At 38.7% G+C, this 18,656-nt stretch overlaps 1 protein-coding gene across 3 annotated transcripts in view; it reads right to left on the reverse strand.

Annotated features, from left to right (window-relative positions):
* Nucleotides 1–18,656, reverse strand: part of MACO1 (macoilin 1) — a 69,773-nt gene that overhangs the window by 37,417 nt on the left and 13,700 nt on the right. For all 3 annotated transcript variants that reach the window (XM_003809477.7, XM_034958487.3, XM_063593949.1), the window contains 5 exons: nucleotides 15,798–15,939; nucleotides 13,767–13,893; nucleotides 8,326–8,449; nucleotides 5,914–6,092; nucleotides 3,854–4,355 (listed from right to left, as the gene is read on the reverse strand). In XM_003809477.7, coding sequence (XP_003809525.1) covers nucleotides 3,854–4,355; nucleotides 5,914–6,092; nucleotides 8,326–8,449; nucleotides 13,767–13,893; nucleotides 15,798–15,939 — 1,074 coding nt within the window. The remainder of the gene's footprint in view (nucleotides 1–3,853; nucleotides 4,356–5,913; nucleotides 6,093–8,325; nucleotides 8,450–13,766; nucleotides 13,894–15,797; nucleotides 15,940–18,656) is intronic.

Consider the following 18,656-nt stretch of genomic DNA (forward strand, 5'->3'; position numbering starts at 1 on the left):
ACCGAGCTACAAGAATTCTCCTTGAAACTGGTGGAGCAGTAATGAATTTTCCCCCCAAAAGTCACTGAATTGGTTTCTCAAAAATAGCAGTTCTCACCCACAGTTTTCAGACAGACATAGCTGTAGAATGTGTTGCAATTAATCTATATTATTATAGTAGAGTTACTGGTTAGTTAATATAGTACTGGTTTTCAAATTTTGTCTTCAACACTTAGAAAAGGGTAGATCAACTTGGGGACACACGGAGAGAAAGACTGGAACAACAGACACTAGGGACTTGAAAAGGAGGAAGAGAGGGAGGCAGTCAAGGGCTGAAAAACCTTTCTATTGGGTACTATGTTCACTGTCTAGGTGATGGGATCAATAGAAGCCCAAAGCTCAGCATCATGCAATATGCCCTTGCAACAAACCTGCATATGAACGCACGTGTACCTCCTAAATCTAAAATAAAAAAAAAAAAAGGAGAGATCAATTTTATCGCTAAAGCATCCCTGAGGAAGTTTGTTGGCCTGAAACTGTGCACCACCCCAAGTGTGCCTGCAGAAGCAAACAGTGCATGTACATACTGTCAGCCCTGTATGTTTGCATCAGAAGGGGTCTTAGAGACTGCTGAGTTCAGGCTGCTCCATCTGGATAACAGACCCACTCTCTAGCTAACAACTCAAACATGTCAGGTTTGAATCAGTCACAATCTTATTGACATGGATCAAAACATACATGAAGTCAAACGAGGAAACAGAGGCGACGGCTAAGGAAGGGTGGGAGGAAGTAAGATAAGACCTCCTCCAACCAAGCTGGATAATCTGCTCAGATAGATGCCTTTCCTTTTCAACTCTTTCATTGCTGTTCATCATAGAAAAATGTGAAAATGTATGAAAATAAAAAGAAAAAATAAATGCCCAATACTATCAAGGGATAACAACTATTGTTAACAATTTGGTTATTTTCCCTTTAAATCATTTTTCTATGTATATTAGAAAAAATTGTTTTTCATTAAATTGCTTTCTCCTTTATTCATGAAATGCTTTGACATACTTCCCCATATTCTTTAATATGGCTTGAAAGTATGATTTTATAGTATCTATATGAAAAGTTTATTAAATGGATGGACCATAATTTATTTTAAATTTCTCCCATTATTGGATATTTACATCATCCTTTTTTTTGGGAGGGGGGAAGGAAGGGAACCAACATTTATTGAATGCCTGTATCTTAACAACAGCACTATTCTATTAGTTTTATCTCAACTTTCCAAGAAATGGAAATCAGAAGGGTCAAATAATATGCCCAAGGCCACTCAGACAGTAAATAGAAGGTCCAGGATCCAACCAAGGTGTGATTTAAAAACCTATATTCTTTGCATAGTATTCTTTATTTTATTTTATTATTATTATACTTTAAGTTTTAGGGTACATGTGCACAATGTGCAGGTTTGTTACATATGTATACATGTGCCATGTTGGTGTGATGCACCCATTAACTCGTCATGTAGTATTAGGTGTATCTCCTAATGCTATCCCTCCCCCCTCCCCCCACCCCACAACAGTCCCCGGAGTGTGATGTTCCCCTTCCTGTGTCCATGTGTTCTCCTTGTTCAATTCCCACCTATGAGTGAAAACATGTGGTGTTTGGTTTTTTGTCCTTGCGATAGTTTGCTGAGAATGATGGTTTCCAGTTTCGTCCATGTCCCTACAAAGGACATGAACTCTTCATTTTTTATGGCTGCATAGTATTCCATGGTGTATATGTGTCACATTTTCTTAATCCAGTCTATCGATCCCCTTATTTTTTATAACATTAAAAGTTGAAAATAATACCATGGGAGCTTATAAACCTACTTAACTATAATGTTGTCTCTTAGTCATTTGATAGTAAGTAGTTCTCCAAAACAGAGTAATACCTGGGGCACTGTAGGTCAAGGCAGAGTACGCATTAGTGACCACAAGAAGAAGCATACTCCTTAGGTGTAGGCACGGGGGCACTGGACCCATGTCATCATCTCCAGCTTACTGGACAATTAGCCATCTGGGTCCTTGAACTTCTCTACTAAAAGCAGATCAGACAGTAGAGTCAATCAATATCACAAACCATCATTTAGTAATAGCTTGACCGCTATTACTAAACTTGCATCAGCCTGGGCAACATGGCGAGATCTCCTCTCTACAAAAAAATTAAAAAATTAGCCAGGCATAGTGGCATGTGCCTGTAGTCCCAGCTACACAGGAGAATGAGGTGGGAGGAAAACCTGAGCCTGGGGAGGTAGAGTCTACAGTTAGCTGTGATCACGCCACTACACTCCAGCCTTGGCAAAACAGTGAGATCCTATCTCAAAAAAAAAAATGTGTAGGAGAAAGGATGGTAAATAGCTGTGACAGATGTTTTGTGTATAGCATTTAGTGAATTTGTGGGATATTCCTCTGAAATAGAAGGTAAACTAATCGGTCTTTCTCCCATGGGCATCTGGAGGAGAGTTCTCTTCCACGTGTTTTTTCTGCTGGGCACAATGGCCAGAATGTCCTAACAAATGGATATGGATGCCAGCCAGGCAACAGCAATAGCACACTTCCAAAAGTAGCCTGGGGGCTGTGAAAACTCTAGAGCCTGTATTAGTAGAACCCAAATATACCTTGCTTAGTTTAACTGCCAATCAGAAAATTAAAACAAATTAATAATCTAGTTCATACCATTTATAATGCTGGAAAACCTCCCTCCTAGAATAAACGGACTGCCTAAAGGGCTGCCTAAAGCAAGCCAGAGAAAGAAGAATATAACTTACTGGAAGGGGAGAGTTTCAATTGCCCTCTTGAGTTACATACACACAAAAAAGCTCCAGTTTAGATCTCAGTTTCCAAATTAAAGATCTGAGGTGAAAGGAACATATTTGTGTTTGCCTAACATAAGCCATATAAAATATAGTAAAATTAAGTCTGAGCCAGTCAATGTAATAAAACAATGTTATTCTTTTATGGCGGGGCATGGTGGCTCACATCTGTAATCCCAGGACTTTGGGAGGCCAAAGCAGGTGGATCACTTGAGGTCAGGAGTTTGAGACCAGCCTGGGCAACATGGTGAAATCCTGTCACTATTAAAAATACAAAAAAATTAGCCTGGCATGGCGGCAAGCACCTGTAATCCCAGTTAGTTGGGAGGCTGAGGCAGGAGAATCACTTGGAGCCAGGAGGCGGAGGTTGCAGTGAGCCGAGATCGTGCCAGCCTGGGCAATAGAGCAAGACTCCGTCTCAAAAAAAAAAAAAAAATTCTTTTAATTAAAATGAGAAAAGGAACATTCCTAATTAAACTTTGTGTCTAACACTGTTTCTCCATGGATTTTTGTGAAAGAGATTGCTTTTCAAATCTAAATTTCCCAGAGTTATCTAGGATAATTCATATTCTAAGTGCAGAAAAACAAACAGAAAAACAAAACAAGCACAAAGTAGTAAGGACAACTTTCTCACCCCTCTCCTGCAATGTATATCTGTTTGACAGAGATTTGCGTGAACAAGCACAAACTCTTCTTTTTGTGTTTATGCCAAGAGAACTCTGGACATGCAAACAGAAAAGGACAAGGACCAAAGAAGTGCCTTACAACACGACTAGAAGAATCAAGTTACAGGTCAATTTGTCACATGTGGGAAGTAATTTAGTGTCACTCCTTATTCAGAACACTGCAAAGAGCTGAAATCAATGCTTCAAAACAATAACACAAGGTGGCCAACAAACTCATGTAAAACACCACACATCACTAGTCACAATATCTGATTACAAACAATCCCTACAGGCCCATATGGGAGTATGTCAAGAGTATGTCAAGTTTACTGGAAAGTGTTAGTAAGGATGCAGCATGTGCACTTACCTGACCAGTGCGTCTGGTTTGCTTAGCTGGTTATTAGGAATACAATTTTCCATTAAGTCCTTGTGTGTACTTGGGCTCTTGCTAGTGCATTTCTGCTTCTTCTCATTTTTACTAGATGAGGAAGGAATGCTCCCATTTGTGGCGCTATGACTTCGAGGTGAAGAGTTCACAACTCCACTGGCATTTTTGTAATTTTTTGAGGAAGCAGTGCATGAGTCCTCTTTCAAGAGATTTTCTGTACTTCCCACAAGATCATTATTTAATCTTTTACTATTGATATGGTTTTCCATATACTCAATCTCTTGTATTTTAGAGTCTACAGGTTGTAGAATATTGTTGTTATTTATTCCAAGGTTGTGTTTTTTGGCATCCTTGTCCTTTTCTTTCCCTTTTTCTCGGTATTCTATCTCTGGCAAAGTTGTGGAGAGTTTTTTGTTGGCTGGGATACCTCCATTGTGGTGTATAAGGATCGAAGAATCCATATCAGGTAATCCTTTGGCTGCTACAATACCAAAAACAAACCAACAAACAAAAAGCCCACACCGGAATATTTAGTTGTTTAACAACACAGATTAATTCAACAAACTATTATCTACACTTAAGAAATTCACATTAGTTTGCACACTCATTATATGCTAATCAAGAAGCAAATCCTCATAGTTTACTAGAAGATGTAGGAAAAAATAGAAGAAAATCCAAATACATTTGAGAAACTCTACATTTAGAAAATCACCATCATTTATGAAAATGATGGCCACTAAAGGTCTAGTCTTGAAAACAAGATCAGGGTTTTATAATTAGGTCACACTTTGTGTATTAGTCAAATCAAACTCGCCTATCACTGAGGTGAGAGGACAAAGGCAGATCCTAAGAAGTCATATTTTTTAAGTGCCTGGAGTAAACGAACTGTTAATAACTTTACTGAAAAGAAAGAGGTTAAATGAAACAAAAGAAGAGGAATAATTTTAGGATACAGGACGTCTATCCTTTTTCTGGACTCTAGTGTTGAGGTAATAAGGAAGTCTGTATAATTTACCAGACCACTCAGAAAGAATTTTGTGTATCGGGTCTACACATTCCAATTTACTAAGGTCTACTTGAAGAGATATTTTTGCACCACATCACACAAAAACAAAATTTTGAAATATATTAAATAAAAACATGACCTCAAACTTTCAACTTTCAAACCAATGGAAACTAGCTACTGCCAATTATCTATTTCTATTGGTCAAATGCCCATGAGAGAGATTCCATTAGAAATGGTTCAATTTAAAATCTGCATTACATTATATGAAGCATTTAAAACACGACCTATCCATCTTGGCTCTATTCAGAAGACATCTGGCTTCTGAAGTTCAATTCTACATGTCTACATCTCCATTGTGCTTATACTTTGGTTCTTGGCTTGCTTCAATTACCAGTTCACATAGTTCCATACTATTTTGTTGCTGAGAATATATATTTTAAAATACGTAAAACAGGCTGGGCATAGTGGCTCATGCCTGTAATCCCTACACTTTAGAAGGTGGAGGTGGGAAGATTGCTTGAGATCAGGAGTTCGAGACTAGCCTGAACAACACAGTGAGACCTCATCTCTACAAAAAAATAATTTAAAAAAATTAGCCAGGCATGGTGGCACATGCCCATGGTAGCAGCTGCTCAGGAGGCTGAGGAGGGAGGATTACTTTGCTCCCAGGAGTTTGAGGCTGCAGTGGGCCCTAACTGTTATCACTGCACTCCAGCTTAGGCAACAGAGTGAGACCCTCCCTGTCTCAAAAAACTAAATTAAAAAAAAAATCAGAATTAAAATATAAAAAAGATATAAATATATTTTAAAATAATAAAATAAACATATTTAAACACATAGTCTTCAGACAGTATGTAAAAAACTTCATTCACAATCTGTATTTCATTGACCAAATAAAACAATGACCCTGAGGAGGAACACCATTAGACGGAAAAAAACAAAATCCTAGCTACTTTTCCAGAAAAGAAAATTCTACCAAGAGACAAAATAATGACTAGCCTATTGAGCCAACAGCTTTAGGGTAAAGACCTACCTTCCTCGGCCTCTTTTTCTTGCTTCTGTAGCATCTGTTGCTCTGGAGGGAGAGCTTGTTGAAGAAGTTGCATGTAAAACTCGTTCTCTTTTTGTACTTCTTTTTGCTTCCTTAACCGCATTTTGTAGCTTACGTAACTTTTGAAGCCAAAGCCCAAAGTTACCACAGGGTACCCAATACTAGAAAGAAGACAATCCAGCCAGTAATTGTAGGTTTAAAATGAACCACCTGTGCCTCAAGCACATGAGCATACCTATGGCTTAAAATTTAAAAATAAATTCTAATTGATGATGGTAGTTGAGAATAGCATTCACTAGACATACAAATAAATGTAATGTCTACTGTGGAAATCAGAAGCAACTGGCACACAGAACAAAACCCCCAGGAACAACAGGACTGCTAGACCGTAAGACGACACTTCCCATTAGACGTTGGCATTCTTCAAATTAATTCAAGGAGTCACCACAGTGACTGTCAGATACAGTGGCTAATAATGCCTTTGAAGAAATATTGAAGAAACTGCCTTATGCATTAGAACTTAGGCAGATACCTGTACCCTTTTTTTTTTTTTTTGAAATGGAGTCTCGCTCTGTTGCCCAGGCTGGAGTGCAGTGGCGTGATCTTGGCTCACTGCAACCTCCGCCTCTCGGGTTCAAGTGATTCTCCTGCCTCAGCCTCCTGAGTAGCTGGGACTACAGGCCTGCACCACCATGCCCAGCTAATTTTTGTAATTTTAGTAGAGACAGGGTTTCACCATGTTGGCCAGGATGGTCTCGATCTCTCGACCTCGTGATCCACTCACCTCGGCCTCCCAAAGTGCTGGGATTACAGGTGTGAGCCACCACGCCTGGCCTGTATGCTTTTAAAAACTAAAAGGGTAGAGACTTTATGGGTAGCCAAAAGTAAACATAAGTGTTAAAAAAAAAAAAATCACAAGGACATCATTTGATTTTCAATACTAGAAGGCAGGGTCAAATTCAGGTGACTAATTTAATCTTCTTGCTGCCTGAGGGGTACTGTCACCAGCTATTCCTTGAAGATTGGTTCACAAACACTCTGTCATATATAAATTCTGTCATACATAAATTCAAGAATCATTTAGATAAGTATCCGATATGATCAGTGCCAACATTTGGTTTGTATCACCAAATTAAACCAGCTGTACTTAGAACTCTAATCTCTGGGATAGAAAGTTAAATATTTTCATTGAACTTACCAGCCTGCCTAACATCATTTCAAAGCCTCTGCAAACACTGTCAAGCCCATATAAGTTTCACTAACATGAAAATGTATCAATTTATAATTAGTCTAAATGTGGTCTCACTACAAACTTACAGTGACATGTTTTATTGACCAAGTTCATTTAATTTACTTGTTTGTAAAAAGACTAAAAATACTGGAAACAGTATTTTTTTAGTTGATTACTGTTTATTTTGGTTTCTGCCATAAATATTAGTAAAAATTGGTGTGTTTAGGAGAAACATACATTAGGTGGTAAGTTCCACAATAGATATAAATAAGAACCAAGCTCATTTTTCAAAAATGTTTCATGGTTAAGATTAAATGAATAATATCTTAATATTCATTAACATAAAGAGAAATAATATTCATTCAAAAATTATTAATAATATTCTCTTACTTTTATAAATAGGCTAAGGAAATTCTAAATTATTTTAAGTTTCATGAATTAGCCATATATTTCATCAAGACCTTCTGGAATCATTACCTGATTATAACAAACATAGCTAACATTCATCAGACACCTATGTGCTTGGCATTAAGTTGAATACATGTATCACTTCAGTTCTTTTTTCCCATGACACAGTGAGGCAGGTAAGAAAACCATGGCTTAGAGGCAGTGACAAGGCAACACAAGCTGTCAGAGGACAGAGCTGGGATTCACTCATCTGCTTGAAAAGGGGGAGCTCATGGTCTTTCCAACCATGCTGTACTGCTTTCTGGGTCCATGTAAAATTTCTAAGAATAAATTTACAGTTGAACTTAACATTCTACAGTGAAATGAATTATAGACAAAGAATATATATAATACTGGCTGGGTGCACTGGCTCACACCTATAATCCCAGCACTTTGGGAGGCCGAGAAAGGTGGATCACTTGAGGTCAGGAGTTCGAGACCAGTCTGGCCAATATGATGAAACCCTGTCTCTACTAAAAATACAAAAATCAGCCAGGTGTGGTGGCACGCGCCTGTAATCCCAGCTACTTGGGAGGCTGAGGCAGGAAAATCGCTTGAAGCCGGGAGGCAGAGGTTGCATAACCAAGATCGTGCCACTGCATTCCAGCCTGGGTGACAGAGCGAGACTCCGTCTAAAAAAAAAAAAAAAATATATATATATATATACACACACACACACACACACACACACACACACACATTTATGTAATACTTACCAGTGAGCAGCAAATGGACGACAAAGGTCTACATGAAAGTTTTTGAGATCTTTAAATCTAATGGCTGCTTCAATATAAACAAAGAGGATCCAGAGAGACACTGTAGGCAAACACACTCCCCTTTCTGTGAGAAAGCAGCAGAGAGGCAAGCATTAATAAACGATATAGTAACTAACAGATGGATTGTTTGGGAGACTAATTTGACGACAGTAACTTTCATTAAGACCTTCACCTAAACTAAATTAAAAGGCAAACTGATCCAAACTGAAAGCTTTTATATGACAAATGATTCCACAGAATCACTGACAAAAATAAAAGACAAACGTCCTGGCAAAAAATATTTACAATGTATGTAAAACAAAGGATTCATAGCCCTGACATACAAAGAGTTCCTACAAATCAATAAAAAGCTAACTAAAGAAAATACTTTACGAGTCACAAAAGAAGAAATACAGATGGCTAAAAAACATAGAAAAAGATGTTAACTACTGATTAGAGAAATACAAATTAAACCAATCAGATTCCATTTTCTTAACTATTAGATAAAATTTTTAAAGACAGATAATAGCATAGGGAGGGTATGGGCAAAGGTTCATTTTCATACTCGGCAATAATATAAATTGGGACAACCATTTTAGATAGCAATTTGGCAGTATATTTAAATTTAAATACTTGTACCTTTCTTTTACCCAGAAATTCCACTTCTTTTTTTTTTTTTTTTTTTGAGGGAGTCTCACTCTGTCGCCCAGGCTGGAGTGCAGTGGCGTAATCTCGGCTCACTGCAAGCTCCGCCTCTCAGGTTCAAGCAATTCTCCTGCCTCAACCTCTCAAATAGCTGGGACTATAGGCGCCCACCACCACGACCGGCTAATTTTTTGTATTTTTAGTAGAGACAGGGTTTCATCGTGTTAGCCAGGATGGTCTCCATCTGCTGACCTCGTGATCCGCCTACCTCAGCCTCCCAAAGTGCTGGGATTACAGGCGTGAGCCACCGTGCCTGGCCCAGAAATTCCACTTCTAAGAATCTACCCCATAGAAACATAAAAGAGTCTTGAGATAAATACATAAAAATATTCACTGGGCTGGGCACAGTGGCTCACACCTGTAATCCCAGCACTTTGGGAGGCTGAGGAGGGCGGATCACCTGAGGTCGGGAGTTCAAGACCAGCCTGGCCAACATGGCAAAACCCTGTTTCTACTAAAAATACAAACATTAGCTGGGCGTGGTGGCAGGCGCCTGTAATCTCAGCTACTTGGGAGGCTAAGGCAGGAGAATCGCTTGAACCCGGGAGGCAGAGGTTGCGGTGAGCCAAGATTGCATCATTGCACTTCAGCCTGGGCAACAAGAGCGAAACTCCGTCTCAAAAAAAAAAAAAAAAAAAAATTCACTGTAGGGCCAGGCGTGGTGGCTCATGCTTGTAATCCCAGCACTTTGGGAGGCCAAGGTGGGTGGATCACGAGGTCAGGAGTTCAAGACCAGCCTGACTAACGTGGTGAAACCCCATCTCTACTAAAAATACAAAAATTAGCTGGGCATGGTGGCGCACACCTGTAATTCCAGTTACTCGGGAGGCTGAGGCAAGGGAATTGCTTGAACCCAGGAGGCAGAGGTTGCAGTGAGCCGAGATTGCGCCACTGCACTCCAGCCTGGGCAACAGAACGAGACTCTGCCTCAAAAAAAAAAAAAATTCACCGTAATATTATTTGCAATAGCAAAAATTTAGAATTTAAATGTTCATCAACAGGAAACTGTTTATGATAAATCTATATAATGAAATATGTTGAAGGTTTCCTAAAGAATGAGGAAGATCTGCATTGTCATGGAATGACATAAAAAAAATAATCCTTAAGTAAGAACAAGTTGTAGGACAAAGAAATGTTTCTGACACTTAAGTACTGTTCAAAAATTTTTTTTCTGAAGCACAAATTCATATTCCCTTTGTAATTAAAAACAATTTTCAAGGGAGGAAAAAGCAACTTGCAACAAAATAAGATGCAAATAAAGGCAAATGTCCATTGGCTTTTAGAATCAAAATCTGCAGGCTAGGTCCATCTATATCAGGACATGACTAATAATGGGATATTTATGAATGTGGACTACATGGGCACGAGGGGGAAAAAAATCAGTGACCTGAAGGCTTTTTGCTAAGGATCTTTGGGATGAAACTAAAGAAAAATCATAGTATCTTCAAACTAGGAAGATCATTTTGTCTAACTTCCTCATTTTGTTGAAGAGTAAACCCCAGAGTTTAAATAAACTGGGCCCAAGTTCACAGAGACAGTACTAAATCTGCTTCTAAGGAGAACCTCCCTTAGTCCTAGTACCTGAGTGAAGTTGTCACTGGATGCTCTGTGAAGCCAGCTAATGGTCTCAACCACTCTTATGAATTTAACGTATCAAAAATAGGTACTTTTTTTCCTTTTCTTTTTTTTTTTCTTTTTTTTTTTGGAGACAGAGTCTCGCTCTGTCGCCCAGGCTGGAGTGCAGTGGAGTGCTGGAGTGTAGTGAAGTACAGATGCGATTTCAGCTCACTGCAACCTCTGCCTCCTGGGTTCAAGCGATTTTCCTGCCTCAGCCTCCTGAGCAGCTGGGATTACACACACGCCACCATGCCTGGCTAATTTTTGTATTTTTAGTAGAGATGAGTTTCGCCATTTTGGCCAGGTTGGTTTTGAACTCCTGAATTCAAATGATCCATCCGCCTTGGCCTCCCAAAGTGCTGCGATTGCAGGTGTGAGCCACCGTGCCCAGCCCAAAAATAGGTATTTTCACAATGTAGGAGGAAGAACAGCAACCCACAGAACAATGCATTTTCAAAATCATTTCAAAATGCATTTTCAAATATTTATCTGCCCTATTCTGTATATTAATTTATAAGGTTATTATAAACATAATAAGCACATTACAGAAAAAAATAGAAAAATTAGACAAAATACCTGTATTCTACATCTATGAAATAAACAAAATCACATTGAAAGCATTTTTGAGCAAGTATAATAATCATATTGTACATACAGTTTTATATCCTGTTTTTTTTCCCCTCTTAACCACCAGGAAAAAAGCTTATGCTACAATATTATTCTTTGTAATCATATGTAATTTCATCAACCATTCCTAATATTGTCAGGAAATAATTTTAAATTTTAACAACTACCCCAAGTTATAGGAATTGCACTCATATTTGTCAGCCCAATAAGAGTAGTTTTTTGTTTCGTTTGTTTAAGCACTAGTCATCCCAAATTAAAACATATTTCATAACTTAGCTATTCCAATATGCATTTCTGAGCCTAGGGCTAAAGATGGGCCAGTAGCATTTTATGACATTAGCTACACTGCTGCCCTGTGGGTCACCCACTGAACTAGTTTCCAATAGGTTCTATTAATAGTTATATGGTTAGTTTCTTCTCCACTACTAAGATATTACTAAAGAAATTTAAGAAATCACCACAGCTCATCAGAGTCACAGAATATTTGAGGTGGAAGGTTCTTTAGCCATTATTTAGATGACTATACCTTTATATAACAGAGAAGCTGAGACCTAGGGAGAGTGACGAGTGTAAAAGGCAGCTCACTAGAAACTGAGGCCCAGGATAAGAAAATACAAATTAAAAACTGGTGGGAAGAAAAATCACTTTAATTAGAGGAAAGCAGACTAAAGAACCTTCATAGTAGCTTATAAATCAAGTCAGATATGAAAGAGTGTGAAACATGGAGAAAATCATGCTCATAGCAGATACTTTAAAAAATACAGCTCAACTGTGTCTTCTACATGGGCCAACATCATCATCTTAGCAGTTCTGAGAAGAGGATGAATATTGGTCCAGACAGCTTTTATTATTATTTGGTGCTCCCTCTCTGGTCAAAATCCTACAGGTTGTAGCTAGGCCCAAGAATCAAGTTTCATGCAGCTTTGCAGACAAATTTGACTCTGACAGCCAATCCTCAAATCCTAGTGCATACCAAGCTCTGGCTTTCACAGTGGGCTGAGGCTGTCAAAATATCTCATCTGATCTTAGTCTGAAGTGACAGAAGTATAGCTCTAAGAAGTAGAGAGCTCTACTCTAGTCAGAACACACCTGCCACAGTGTAGAGAACCACTGAGGTAGGCAGACTAGGAGGGTGAAAGTGCTTAAAATATATAAGGAAAAGATGATGAAACCAGAGGTGTTCTTGCCTACAGAAAAGACTTAAGAGGTTATGACAGTGTCTTTAAATCTCTAAAGAAATATTAACGTGGAAGGGAGATTACATTCATTCAGTGTGGCTCTAATGCAGAGGTTCAATGTTTGGGATTGAGGGGATGGTCTGGTAGGGCCCTTAATATTTTTTTATTATGTGTTGCTTTGTTGTGTGTTTTTTGAGATGGAGTCTCGCTCTGTCACCCAGGCTGGAGTGCAGTGGCGCAGTCTCAGCTCACTGCCACCTCTGTCTCCTGAGTTCAAGCGATTCTCTTGCCTTGGCCACCCGAGTAGCTGGGATTACAGGCATGTGCCACCACACCCAGCTAATTTTTGTATTTTTAGTAGAGGTGGGGTTTCACCATGCTGGCCAGATTGGTTTCAAACTCCTGACCTCAGGTGATCTGCCTGCCTCAGCCTCCCAAAGTGCTGGGATTACAGGCGTGAGCCACTGCGCCTGGCCCCCTTGACATTTTAAGGAAAAGTTTTATACATTCCCTTATATTTTTCTGGGAAAGCCTCTTTAGATCCTCCAAGAAATCAGCAAGCTGTGGCTTAGTCCAGATACTTAGGAGGCTGAGGTGGGAGGATCATTTGAGCCCAGGAGTTCAAGTCCAGCCTGGGCAACATAGTGAGACCCCATCTTAAAAAAAAATAGAAATTTTTAAAAAAGAAATCAACGAGCCCCAAAACAGTGAAGACATACTGGGTCAAAATTTAAGGAAGAAAATTCTGGCTTAACATGAGGAATAACTTTATTTTATAGCTGCCCAAAAACAGAGTAGGGTACCAGGAATGGTAGGTAAGTTCCTTGTCACTGTAGGTTTTCCATCAGAGGTAAAACCACCACGTGCCAGGGATGCTGTGAGGATTCTTTTGCCAAATTAAGGGTTCATCTAAATGACATTCCTTTCAATGATGAAATTCCATGAACATTTTTTTTTCTTTTTTGGCACATGGCTGTCTTCAAGTATACCTAAATAGAAATCAGTCTAACTATTTTTTTTTAAAGATATATTCAGAGTGAGAGCTGGTACCTGCAATGCCTGTAATTGAAATATCAAATCGTAACAGCTTAAAGTTTTTATTCAAATAACGAAAAAAGATATATATTTTTGAAGGTATATTATAACCTATTAAGAAAAGAAAACTTTAAAATGTCCACATTAAACTCAACTCTAAATAATGTATTCAAAGAAATAACCACATTTAAAAATTTGAATCTAAGATTTCTATCCATCTAAGGAATCATTAAGACTTACCTGTGTGCCATACGTACTGAACCCATACATATGTGCTAGCAGCAAAAAAAAGCCACTGTATGGGGATGAACAGCAGGCATATTATATTTGACGTGAATGCTACACAAACAAAAAATACTGAGAAGGCCTAAAGGGAAAAATAAAACAAAATAAAAGATACATCTTAGAACCTGTTATTTTCAACCACACATTGTTAAACACATGTTGGACAAAATTATTGAAACTGCTAAGAGATAACTTGGTAACTGTAGAGCAAATTCACAAAAGGAAATTTTAAACATTTAAAATCAACCATATAAAAAGTAGTGGTTACTTTAACATTAAAGAATACTAGTACTTTATGGTCCTCAAATCATGAAAAAGAACTGGATCAGAATGAGCTGAGGTGGGACCACAGTGAATTCATTTGGATTCCAAATAAATGTGGGTTACCTGAAAGAACTAGAATTTTTTTCTTTTTTCTTTTTTGAGATGGAGTCTCACTCTGTCACCCAGGCTGGAGTGCAGTGGTGCGATCTTGGCTCACTGCAACCTCCACCTCCCGGGTTCAAGCAATTCTTCTGCCTCGGCCTCTTGAGTAGCTGCAACTGTAGGCACTTGCCACCACACCCAACTAATTTTTTGTAACTTTAGTAGAGACAGGGTTTCACCATGTTAGCTAGGGTGGTCTCAATCTCCTGACCTTGTGATCCACCCGCCTTGGCCTCCCAAAGTGCTGGGATTACAGGTGTGAACCACCACGTCTGGCCCTGAAAAAACTAGAATTTTAATACAGAAAAGTCTTCTCTCTCCTCACAAACCATTCCTAAAGAGCTTCATTCTTAAAAGACAGGCTGTCTGGAGCACAGATGAACCACAATATTAGTAAGAAATATACTGATGCTATTAGGTTGGTGCAAAAGTAATTGCACCAAACTAATAATAATTTTAATAATGCAGCTTTCCTCTGGACACCCCTACCGCCAATAGAACATAAGCCGAAACTATCTTTTTAAAGCATGGATTTGCTCTGACCAAAGCACCAGGCCTGGGTGGGAGAGTTATAGTTTTAAGATGTGGCTGTAGAACACAACAGAATTAACACATTAATCAAGGGAACAAGCCCAGGCTTATGCTTGCTCCAATCCAGCAGCTGTCTAAATGTGGTTTGGGGATTTCTGGGGTGTCTTTGAGATCCCTCCAAGGGCTCTTTGAGGTTAAAACTATTTTCATAACAATACTAAGATGTTATCTGCCTTTTTTACACTCACTCATGCATATGGTGGAATTTTCTGTAAGTTACATGACATGTGATACAGTAACAGACTGACTTCAGAAGCAGATATGAGAATGTAGGTGTCTTCCATTGAGCCAAATATTAAAGAGATTTACAAAAATGGAGCCACTCTTCTATATTCTGTTTGTTTTAGAAAATATAGCTATTTTTCACTTAAAAATGTAATTTCTATTAACGTGTAATGGGCTTATTAATATGTTTAAGTGCATTAATAAGTGTGTATTTTAAATTTTTCTCAGTTTTAATTTCTAATACAGTAAATCTGGATAGATATAAGCCACATTAACAAAGGCTCTCTGGAGTCCTCAATAGTTTTTACGAGTGAAAAGGGGCCCTGAGACCAAAACGTTTGAAACACTACTCTAACTCGAATCCAATCACTAACCTAGCAACAGGGAACCCAGAAACACTTCAAAGCAGGACTGAGCAATTTTTTTTTTTAAGGTAGGAACGGCCTTTATGGTTGCAATGGGAAATGGAAGAGGAGGGAATATGCCATCCCCAGACTAGGTTGCCGCCCTCCAAAAGCCTGAGTAATTATTGCTTCCTCCACTGTTCTGTTTCACTGGAATGGGAGAGGAGGAGAAAATGTAACTATTTGATCAATGGGTTTAGACAAAATAGTTTAGAGGTCAATTTCAGTTAACAGACCCTATTAGCTAATCCTAACATAGTTACCTGAGTATTGCTAATAACATCTACTCTAAACAGCTGAATGGTCCCCACACATGGAAAACATGTATTACTAGACATACCAGTCCCTGGTATCTGAAGGAATCATAGACGCTTCTGATGAAAAGCCAGAATGGCCACAGGTATTCAAATCTGAACTCCAGGACAAAATCTGCTAGGAGGACAAGTGCCCACACCACCAGGAATTTCAGGTATAAAAATGTACTGCAAAATATAAAAATAAAGAATTAATTTAAGGTCATTTGTGAGTAACTAGAAATAGAAAATTCACTGTTTCTGTTTAAAACGACAAAAAAATACCTCCATATATCATGAAAACAATGGAGATAAAGCACAAAAAAGAGATGCTGCCGTGGCCCATCTGCATTTTAAATGCTCTGGTGTTCATTCTCAGACCCAAAACTATCAAGATAAGATGATACCAAAAACGCTTAATTCCACTTAAGATGGAAAAAAACCATTTAAATCCCACCACTATTTTAAAAATGTGCTAAGTGTCTGACTTCAAAATACTGCAACACTCTCAAAATTACAGCTTTCAAGCTGTTCTTCATTAGAAGAAAATGTCACAGTTGAAAGGCTTCAAATTTGCTGTTTCCCCACCCCTATACATCTGTTTGAAGAGTCTTTGAAATTCTTGATGCACATCCTTACATGCTTAAAGAATTCTGTCTTTTTTTCCCCCTTTTTTCCTCTTGCCTCTGTATATAGTATTCATCTGCATTAACCAAACAAAAACCAAATGACTTCCCCAAATAGACAGAAACAAACTTAGGGAGCAGATGCTAATCACTACCAAGGGCTGTGAAAGCATAAAAATGTACATTAAAGAAAAAACTCCTTAAACATCTAAGCCATGCTCCAGCTGAGATATAAATGTGTGTTCCCAGTTCCCTCTGGACTTGTGTTAAACAGAAACACTCAGACAAGCCAGTTAGGACACATATGTAACCACTGCAGTAGGTCAAACAAGGATACAGAAAAAAATATTATTTTTCATATACTCTATAGGTCAATTTTCCAGTTCATTAGTTGCATAATGGACAATAGAAGCCTTTAGATTCTACTTGTTAACAAGCCTCTATTTCTGTGCTCCTAATCCTGCCAATTCTGGAGGTCAAATTTAGGTATTAAAAAATATTTTCCACAATATACAAAATGGAAATACCTAAAATTCACTTTCATTTGGGATAAAGCCTTGCACGGTATTTTGTAATACAAATATTCCAATACTGATGTGATCAAATTAGTCATTTAAAAAAACAACAAAATTGAGATTTTTAATAAATAATTTTGAAATATATTCCAATAAGATACAAAAGACTTACATACTTGGAGGAAAAAAACAAAAACAAAAGCAAGAACTTAAAGTAAAATAATAAAAAGAAAAGAGAAAAAAAGAAAAAAGAAAAAAAAAGCAGGATCCAGCATTGAGGATTTATTTTGTGCCCTTTGAAGCCATTCAGGCAAGAGATGTCAAGAACAGAAACATTTGACCCTCAATGATACAGTATTCACAGTGATACATAATTTGTCATCTAGGGTCGATTTCTAATATTTATCCTTAGAACTTCTTTAGGTTTGATAATAAGTTTCTACTAAGAGGTATGCCATAAAGGAATCCGAAGCAAATCACAAAAGAACGCAATCTTTTTTTTTTTTTTTTTTGAGACAGGGTCTTGAGCTGTCTCCCAGGATGGAGTGCAATGGCACGATCATAGCTCACAGCAGCCTCAATCTACTGGGCTCAAGTGATCCTTCTACCTCAGCTTCCCAAATAGGTGGTAATATAGGCATGCGCCACCACGTTTGGCTTTTTTTTTTTTTTTTTTTAATAGAGATGGGGGTCTCACCATGTTACCCAGGCTGGTCTCAAACTCCTGGGCTCCTCCTGTCTCACCCTCCCAAAGTGTTGGGATTTCAGGTATGTGCCTGGCCAGAACACAGTCTTGAATCCTAAGTCCCACCTTTCAGTTTCATTTCACTAGAGTTCTGCTGGCCAGATGAAGATAGAGTCCTCGTAATTCTCATTCATTAAATCCATAACTGACCTAGTGGAGAGCAATGCACATTTTATTACAAAGAACAAACGAGGGCCAGGCACAGTGGCTTATATCTGTAATCCCAGCACTTTGGGTGGCCAAGGTGTCCAGGAGTTCGAGACCAGCCTGGGCAACGTAGTGAGACCCCATCTGTACAAAAAATTTAAAAATTAGCCAGGTGTAGTGGCGCACACTTGTAGTCCCAGCTACTCAGAAGGCTGAGGTAAAAGAACTGTTTGAACCTGGGAGGTCCACGCTGCAGTGAGCCACGACTGTGCCACTGCACTCCAGCCTGGGTGACAGAGCAAGACCCTGTCTCAAAACAAAAACAAAAACAAACAAAAAAACACAACTGACTCATGCAGGTATTCGGGAGCACAAATCTAGTTTGAAACTAGATTTCCAAGGTGCTTGACTTTAAAACTAAGAGTTTTTTTCCTTGTGTCTAGAACCCTTTCTACGTTTTGAAAAAGGAATAACAGCCTCTCCACCATGGTTTCAGAGCACTTTTTAAAAAATGGCATAGCTAGAAGCAGTGGCGTGCACCTGTAGTCCCAGCTATTTGGGAGGCTGAGGTAGGAGGATCATTTGAGCCCAGGGGTTCAAGTCCAGCCTGGTCAACAAAGTGAGACCCCCATCTCTTTATTTATTTATTTATTTATTTATTTAAAGACTGAGTTTCACCCTATCACCCAGGCTGGAGTGTGGTGGCATGATTTCAGCTCACTGCAACCTCCACTTCCCGGGTTCAAGTGATCCTCCTGCCTTGGCCTCCCAAGTAGCTGAGACTACAGGTGCACACCACCACACCACACTCAGCTAATTTTTGTATTTTTTTTAGTAGAGACGTGTTTTCACCATGTTGGCCAGGCTGGTCTC

Source organism: Pan paniscus, chromosome 1, assembly GCF_029289425.2.
Source record: "Pan paniscus chromosome 1, NHGRI_mPanPan1-v2.0_pri, whole genome shotgun sequence".
Taxonomy (NCBI): Eukaryota; Metazoa; Chordata; class Mammalia; order Primates; family Hominidae; genus Pan; species Pan paniscus.